The sequence below is a fragment of the Tenebrio molitor genome, chromosome 2, assembly GCF_963966145.1.
Source record: "Tenebrio molitor chromosome 2, icTenMoli1.1, whole genome shotgun sequence".
NCBI classification, from domain to species: domain Eukaryota; kingdom Metazoa; phylum Arthropoda; class Insecta; order Coleoptera; family Tenebrionidae; genus Tenebrio; species Tenebrio molitor.
Window position 1 is genome coordinate 12,509,554 of NC_091047.1, and position 9,571 is coordinate 12,519,124.

At 33.3% G+C, this 9,571-nt stretch overlaps 1 protein-coding gene across 2 annotated transcripts; it reads left to right on the forward strand.

Moving 5' to 3' along the window:
- Nucleotides 1-2,447: 2,447 nt before the first annotated feature.
- On the forward strand, nt 2,448-8,966 carry LOC138123489 (probable cytochrome P450 6a13). 2 transcript variants are annotated; one of them, XM_069038243.1, is made up of 7 exons: nt 2,448-4,366; nt 4,441-4,525; nt 4,580-4,678; nt 4,728-5,020; nt 5,085-5,437; nt 5,504-5,776; nt 5,829-8,966. In XM_069038243.1, the coding sequence occupies exons 1-7, from the start codon at nt 4,149-4,151 to the stop codon at nt 5,993-5,995; spliced, it is 1,488 nt and encodes a 495-aa protein (XP_068894344.1). In that variant the 5' UTR covers nt 2,448-4,148; the 3' UTR covers nt 5,996-8,966. The 2 variants fall into 2 exon arrangements, with proteins under 2 accessions (XP_068894344.1, XP_068894343.1); XM_069038242.1 differs by having other exon boundaries at nt 4,441-4,678; nt 5,829-8,965.
- Nucleotides 8,967-9,571: the final 605 nt, after the last annotated feature.

Here is a 9,571-nt window from a genome sequence, read left to right on the forward strand (position 1 = left end):
GCACCATGTAGACTTGCAAGGTTCAATAAATGAACAAAAAAAAATCTGGAAAATTGCAGAAATATGCACTAATATGCATTTTTCGCAAAAATATGCTCAAGGTGCTTCAAATATGCAAAATATGCATTTTTGATGTGACGTAATTTCATTCAAAGTTTGTTAATATGTCCAGAAAATCCAAAATTTTGTCTATATACGCCATAGAAGAAGCAAATATGCAATTTGCACAGAATCCGAGCTTTAGTTATTACATATTTGTCATTTGTTTTTTCAGCTAACTTAATTTGGTTATTAGTTATTACATTGTAACGCAATGAATTTTGATAGCTTCTCGCTATGTAATGTTATTTTTTTTCTTTTTTCTTTTTTTAGGTTATACATGTCACACATTGTTGTTTTCAGAATAAAAATCTCAATGATTTGTCCAGCGAGAGATTGGTTGACATAAAAATCATTAAATTCTACGTAGAGAAAGTAGTACCTAGCACACGTAAAATTTGAAATACATATATGCTTCAAGCAGTAACATTTTTGCCCTGAAATTATGCTCTAATTACATACCTACATAATGTATTCTAGTGCATTTTGTAGTGTTGCGAAGTTTATCAGAATTACTAAAAAAATATGCATTTGAAATAGGTATTATTTTGACAGTTTAACCTTGAAGCCCTTCGGACTTTACGTGAATTTAGTAGGCCATTTTGTAGCCTATTCACAACTACGAGTATGTATTTAATTTGGTGTATAGATAATTAAAATCCTCTGATAAATAAGGGAGCTATGGACTCGTCTTTTTTTTGTATATCATACAGCGTGAATTAGAAATACGTCACAATCTTAAAACCCCAGGATGTTCAGACAATTGTGATAATCACGTGCTTTCAGTTTTGCGCTATACTTAGATCCACATAAGGGCAGGAAAGCAGCAATCGTTGATTTAAGTATTACTTTTTATGCTAGAAACCATTGGAAATTGTAGTTTCGGTTGCATATAACAAAATTTTCATCGGAAGTTTCTCGTGACTAACCCTGTATAAATTTGTGGGACGAATAATTTTGATTTGATAAAACATTGTTTTGTGTGAACGGAATTTGATAAATGTCACAACTTGTCAAAACGAAACGTCAACCTAATTTTAAAGATTTTAAGCGGCCTGTCGAACAAAAAAAAACGTATTCAACTCGCTCGTGTGTAAATTGGTCTTTTTTGGTACTCGTGGGCCTTTAAAACGCTCATTTCACTCGCGTTTTAAACTGGCCTACTTATGCTAAAAAAAGCCCGATTTACACACGAACTCGTTAAATAAACTGTAGTCTTTGCCAAAACCAAATAAAACCATCAACACAGCATTCTACCCAGAAAATCAACCGGCAACGTTGTGTACTTAGATTTGATTGGTCTAGTATTTTAGTAATATCAAAATTGCCATTATACACATAGGGCCAGTTTATAGAAAGAGAATTAAATACTTAATTCGAATTAAATTTTAATGCGCGATTAACTCATGAATTCGAAACTTCGATTGGTTCAATCTGATCACGTGTTCAGTTAATCTCACATTTGATTACGATTAACTTAATTTCGCTTCTATAAACTGGCCCTTGGTGTAATTTTGTTTTCACCAACTTAATTCACCATGTGGTGGTTATTTGGGTTTGGCACGGCCTATAGGTACTGTCGCGAGCAAAAAATTCTGGTCGACAATGTCAATTCAAAGTTTGGTTAGATGGTCACAAATTAAAAAAAATCCCCGCCTGATTATGCCCATGTCAAAAAAGTGTCAAAATATGAAAAAAAAATTACAATCAATGTCATACAACATGATGATAGGTTATGATATTTACGACCGTTTTACAATGGAATATTTTCCATTGCGTCAAAGTATGATTTTGACGACCAATTTTTTTTGCTCACGACAGTGAGTATTATCGAGTATTATCAAATTTTGATGCAAAAAGTGAACTTTTTCTAAGTATGTCATTGTAGCTTTAAAAAGTCTCTCTTTTTGTAACTAGTGATAAATTGCTTTTATTTTTTGTAACTAGAGTCACAATGAAATTAATTTTTGTCACTCATAGCAAATATACTGAGTGACATTAGAAGTAGAACACCAAAAAATAATAGTTATTTTAAATTGATTTTATACAACATGTTAATCTTGACTCAACCTAAAACTGATTAAAATTTCAGCCTCTTACATCAACTAATAATTGACAAATAGTTATTTAGACAACGAGTGTTAGAAGTGCAACTTTTTTTCATAAGTGTGGAAGTTTATTAAACGAGTCGTAGACGAGTTAAATAATCCACACGCATGAAAAAAAAGCACGCTAACACCCATTTTAACTGTAATTTGTACTTCCATTTTGGTCAAGTGCGGTGGCGGGTTGTGGTAACTAAGGAAACATTATATGTTTATTGTTTTAAAATTAATTTGTCAGTTTTATGTCAGTCTCAATAAAAGTCAAAACGAGTGATTCAGGATTCAGATGAAGATCCTGAAATTACTAGTGGACTAAAGAAAGGTGGGTTTAATGTTACTAATTGTTCTAATCGTTATTTCAATTTTCATTTTGATAAATCACTTCTCTATAGAATACGTAGGTATATCGTTCATTCATGAATTAAAACCAAGCAGTTAAAAAAAGTTGATGACATCATAACTTTAACTAATGGCCGATTGCACCGTTGGGGCAGGAATAGATAAGCACTGCTTAAATTTTAAGTCGTGCTTAAAAAGTTCACCGTTGCACCGTCAACAATTTAAGAAACCTTAGTTAAGCTGAATTTAAGAATTGCGCATAGCGGCAACAGTGTAAAAATCCACTAATACTTGGGAAATTTTGATGAAATTGAGAACGCGGGCCATTTGAATGTCGAAATGATTAGCGATTTCTTGTCAACAATTAAAATGGATGAGAAATTTTGCTAATTGATTATCTTGAGAAGGGGAAATCAATTAATGGCCAATACGACACAAGAAGATGAAAACAGCATTTCAGGAAAAATGCAGTAATGACCAAGAAAAAAGTGTTATTCTACCACGACAATGCACCTGTTCATTCAAGGGCAGTTGTCCAACAAAAAATAACGGAATTGACGTTTGAACTTCTTGCGCATTACCGTGTTCACCTGATTTGGCTCCCTCGGACTTTCATCTGTTTCCAAAACTGAAAAAAAATTTAGCTGGAAAGAGATTTCGGTCGAATGAGGAGGTGATCGATGCGGCTAACACTTATTTTGAGGATCTCGAAGAAAGACACTTCCGGGAGGGAATCGAAAAACTGGAGAAACGTTGGACCAAGTGTGTTAAGCTTCGAGGGGATTATGTCGAAAAATAAAATGTAATTTAAATAAAATTGATGTTCTTTTCACTGTTGTTCCGGAAACTTGCCAATCAACCCTCGTATTGTTCAAAGATTTGATTTCATGTATCACTTGTTTAAATTCGTTGAAAAATAAAGAAGCTATGGACTCGTCCTTTTTGTGTCTTCCACCATGAAATTCAAGTTAAATTATTTCTAGAATATTCAGATCCAGTTCAAATCGCCTTTAAATATGTATATTTTTCTCTTTATTTTAAACACTGATTTAATTGTTTCTATTTCTCATTGAATTAAATACCCAACATTGAACGCCGCGCCGCCGCCGATAAAAATGTGATTATGTTTTGCGCTTAGCATTGCTGAAAATATTTAAGCCCTCGATTTTGCCTGCTTAAACTAAGCACTGCTTAAACAGATATAAGCATTGCTTAGGCGACGGCGCAACGAAATTTCCAATTTTAAGCAGAACTTAAAGTTAAGCAGTACTTAAACACTGCGGTGCAAACGGCCATAAGTGAAAAAAAGTGATACTTCTAACACTAAAATCAATGAAAAATAATCAACTTTTTTTAATGAAATTAAAAAAAAAAATAATAATGATGAATGTTAAAAAAGTTTGTTAAGTAAGTAATACTTACAGTGTATTACCACTTGCAACTATAATTTTCGGCTTTATTATCGTCGTTTTGTGCTTGAAATATGTATGTATTCTCTTTCATATGATTACTATTACAATATGTGTTTGTTAAGTAGTACAGTTTATTATCATTTGCAGTTATAATATTTGGCTTTGTTTTCGTTATTTTGTTCTTAAAAAATGTATGTCTAGTGATAAACGCCCTATCGACCAGAACGAAAACATGTTTATTATTTTATGTGCTTCGGCAATTCTAATTGCCTTATATTTTTTAAAACAAAATTATGAGTATTGGAGAAGACTCGGAGTTCCCGGGCCAAAACCCAAATTTGTTGTGGGAAATTTGGGACAAACTTTTTTGATGAAAAAATCACCTTTGCAAATTTTCATAGACATATACAAGTGAGTATCACTCTTAGTCATCTGTTTAAAAATATGCTTTCTATTCTCATCGGTATTTAAATGAGAAATTTCAGCCAATATCCAGACCTACCAATCGTCGGTATTTACAGAAGCATCACCCCAACCCTACTGTTACGCGATCTGGATCTCATCAAAGAGGTAACAGTCAAATCGTTTGATCATTTTCAGGATAACGATTTAAAAATTGACAAGGAAATCGATCCTATCGGTGGAAGACATCCGTTTTTCTTGAAGGGTGAAGAATGGAGAATTGTACGTGCTCACTTAACACCGGCGTTCACAAACACGAAAGTAATGAGATATATTTCAAAAATGTTAATGTTGTCACGAAATTTTGCAGCTGAAATGGGTATATCCCCACTTGGAGGACACGAGTCAAGGACTGATGAAATTCATCGAGAGTCAATCAGACGCCTTAAATGGTGAAGGTTTCGAAGCTAAAGAGTTGTGTATGAGATACACATTGAACAACGTAGCGAGTTGTGTGTTTGGTATTGACGGACAATGTTTTGAAGATGACAACAGCGAGTTTAAACAAATCGCCAATAAGTACTTGTCACCGGACGGTTGGTCCGCCGTAAAACTATTTCTGATGAACGTGTTTCCATTCTTGACAAGGTTCATGTCTGTAAAGTGAGTGGTATCAAATCTAGGTTTCAAGAGGTTTGAGTTACTTACTTCAAATTTGTGCATTTAGGCTTACAGCAAAAAGTGTAGAAGAAAAAATTACAAATATACTATCTCAGACTTTGAGATATCGCGAAAGAAATAATATAGTCCGAAATGATTTCTTGCACGTTTTAATGCAATTGAAGAAAACGTGTAAGGATTTCACAGATGTAGATGTTATCGCCCACGCAGCTGGATTCATCGCTGATGGATACGAAACTAGTTCAATTGTGATGAGCTTTGTCTTGTATGAACTGGCAAATAATCCAGACGTTCAGTCTAAACTGAGACAAGAAATCGATAAAAATTTTGCAAAAAACTCCAACACGTTACCTTACAATGCTCTACAAAAGATGACATACTTGGATGCTGTCCTGAAGGGTAGATATAAATGATATAATCCAAACAATATGCATCGCGTTTTATAATTCTTTACATAACTTTCAGAAGTCTTAAGAATACATCCTCCTTCTTTCGCTTTGGAAAAACGATGCACCAAACGTTTTACTTACATACCAAATAATAGTGAAATTATCGCTAAATCTGTTGTCATTGAGGAAGGGACTCCGATTGTTTTACCAATATTTGGTCTTCATCATGATCCGAAATATTTCGATAATCCAGAAAAATTTCGGCCTCAGAGGTTTATTGGCGGAAATAAAAAAAATATTAAAAAATACAGTTTTATGCCTTTTGGTGAAGGGCCGAGGGCGTGTTTGGGTAATCACGTGCTGATTTTCTGATGAAATTGTTATTTTTCTAATGGTTCCAGGTCAAAAATTTGGAGTGGTTCAAATCAAAATAGGCGTTGCTTACATCATAAGAAATTATCAAGTGTTCGTCAACAACAAAACTCAACTACCGCTTAAGTATAATCCGATATACTTACTGATTTCGCCAATAGGAGGTTTGTGGATCGATTTCAAGAAAATTACATAATTGTAGAAAACAATACAATCGAATATACCGTGAGATCATTTAAATTCATAATTAAAGTTGGCTATAACTGTTAACTCGTCATTTCATATTTTGTATTGAATTTTAAAGCGTCATTTTGACAATTCAAATCAAGGTGCCAGCGGTGTTGCCAATATAATTTTAAAGTCATAGCCTCCTCTAATTATAAATTTAAATGATTTCACGGTATTATTGTGTAATATGTATCTGAAATAATTTAAGACAGCCCACTACAATCACGTTTAAGTAGTTGATTAGACAATATACAACGGTATAATTCCGGAGTCTCAGAAATAAGTACATTAATTTTAACTGGTAATAGAACTCGTTAATAGAAACAATACAGAGCGAAAAAACTTTATTCTAAAAACACAATGTTTTGCGCTGATTTTGGAAAAACTACCGTGTGAGCAACAAGTACTGATTGAGTTGGCAATAAATTCTGGTGATTTTTGGTGACTTTTATGACATGTTACAACGAGAAAACCATTTTATTAATAAAAGATTACAAAAACCAAGGCGTTTAAATTTGAAATGTATACCAGGTATCAATATTGTCAATAAAACAAACCGAAATAGGTACAATTCACTGTCTTGAAAATTTTATGTAAAATTTTTTTTTGCCAACTGAAACAGTTATTGTTGCTCACCCTGTATTATTTCACGGTCACTGTCATTGGGTTAAATAACTAGAAAATTGCTCGTTAATTTAAATTATACTGAAATAGAAATTATACCTATTTCGAAATGCTTATAAATATGACACATCAGTTAAAGGTATTTCATCTAAGAAACAACATTTTAATTTTCTAAAAGCTGATTTTGTTGCAATAAACAAAAAATTGTCTGACATTGACTGGTCTTTTCTAAAACCTATATCTGATATTGACGTTATGATGGAGGCGTTTTATAGCAAACTGAATGATATATTTAGTATTTGTGTTCCAAGATCCCTACGTTTTTACAAATCGAAATATCCCCCTTGGTTTAATAGCTCAATCGTTAAGCAGCTGAGACAAAAACATAAACTTTGGCTAATATACAAACAAAGCAAATCTCCTCTATTCTACGATGAATTCAAGTCTATCAGAAAGATTATCAAGTTAGAAATCAAACGTGCCCATTGTAAATATATTTTACAAGTGGAACAAAATATAACAAAAGATCCTAAAAGTTTTTGGTCTTATATCGATTGTATTAAGAAAAACAATTTTATACCTACTTACATGACTTTCAACGACAAGGAACTGCAGACTCCTACAGACATAGCAAATGGTTTTGCTGATTTCTTTCAACAAACTTATACCTCATCTTCCACAGCAGTTTCAGATAATAATCACTTCGATATGTATTCGCGCAATTCCGGCTGCTTAACTATTCCGACTTTTACTGTAACTAATATGAGTGATGCAATAAAAAAACTCAAAACTAAAAAATCCTCTGGTCCGGATGGTATTCCTGCTTTTGTAATTAAAAACATTTGTGACAATATTACAACCCCACTTACTATAATTTTTAACCGTGCGTTAAGTTCCTCGACATTCCCTGCTGTTTTTAAAAATTCAATAATTTGTCCGATCTATAAAAAAGGTGATAGAAAACAAATTCACAATTATAGGCTGTCGAGCTTTGCTAAGGTTTTTGAGATTTTACTTCACGATACGATATCCCCCTTCGTGAAAAACCAGTTATCGAACTTTCAACATGGCTTTGTGAAGGGCCGATCTACTGTTACAAACTTATGCAGTTTTGTGCAGTTTGTGGCTGATTGCATGAATGATCGTTCTCAAGTTGATGTTGTATTCACGGACTTGTCGAAAGCGTTTGACACAATTGATCATCCAATACTGTTAGGAAAACTTTCCAAATTTTGTCGAATTTTTTAGGTCATATTTCAGTGGTCGTTGTCAGTATGTTAATTGTGCTGGCTTTCAATCACACGTGATCAATGTTTCATCTGGTGTACCGCAGGGCTCCATTCTTGGACCACTTTTGTTTAATGTCTTCATTAATAATATAGCGGATGTTGTTGACTCTCAAATTTTATTATATGCTGATGATTTCAAAATTTACTCAAGAATTGACCATGCTGTTGACTGCCTGCGAATGCAGGATACCATTGATGAAGTGGTAACCTGGTGCAACAGCAATGGTCTAAAACTAAACAAGGATAAATGCTGTATTATGTAATTTACCAGAAAGACTCAGCCTATTCATCATCACTATACTCTTGACATCTCAGACCTACAACGCTGTACAAAACATGTTGATCTAGGAATAACTCTCGACAGTAACTTGTCCTTCTTAGATCATGTTGAGGGCATGGTTACCAGATCGGTTAGATCCCTTGGGTTTGTCATCAGAAACTCTCGGAGTTTCAATAATACTGATACTGTGAAACGTTTGTATTTTGCTTTCGTGAGATCGAAATTGGAATATGCTAGTGTGGTTTGGTCTACTGGTTATAAGTCACAGATTGAGGATCTTGAGAAAATACAAAGGCGTCTTCTAAAGTACTTGAGTTTCAAAGTTGATGGCACTTATCCAGAGAACGGCCATCCACAACATGACCTGTTACGTCGTTGGAATGTAGACAGTCTTTTGCATCGCCGCGTTTGCCATTCCCTTATTTTTTTACATCGACTAATTAACAACGTCTTCGACTGTCCTGAACTGCTGGGTAAAATTAATTTTCATGTACCTAGGCTAGCATCCAGAAATCAGTTGACTTTTTATATGGATACTCCTCGCATTAATACGCAAAAATTTTCTCCGCTCTTCATGATGTGTCATAATTCTAATAAGTTACCTTCCCTCGATATTTTCAACTGCACTATTAGAGACATAAAGGAGATGTGCTTCAATACAGATTAATATACTGATTTTGGTTTTCCTACCCTCTAATTGGACTACATGTCTGTTGGTGTAATAATAATAATAATAATAATAATAATAATAATAATAAAATGGTACGTAACAATTTTGTTCTTTTTGACGAGATCTGTCACTGGTTAAAATTAATGTACTTATTTCTGAGACACGTTGTATGCACGAAAATATATGCACCGCTTTTGTATAAATGTGCCCTAGTTTTGTGACACTCATTATACAGGGTGCGTCTGCTTAAACTTTATATTTGAATATCTTCGTTATTTTAAATGACTGCTCAACGATATTTAGTCTTAATAAAGGCTGCATTGCCCTCTTTACATAGGCACTACAAAAATTAACAAGGATCTGGACAGAAGAGGAATATTCAAGAAAAAAATTAATGAAAAAAAAATATTTTCAGCATTTCCTAACATTATAACTTTTAACATGCATATCAAATGTTTCTGTGTAGATTTTCTGCCTAATAATCATCCTACTGCTTATTATTGACCAATAAATTAATGTTAAATAAAGACAATTTTCAGACTTCATTCACCAGTGTGTATTTACGTAAAAAAGTACTTCACGGCTTATTGATTTACAAAAAAAAAACATAATTAATTTATTATTTGACAACGTCAAAGTAAAAAAGTTCGTGAAATCTTTGAAATAATCTTTTATACAAGA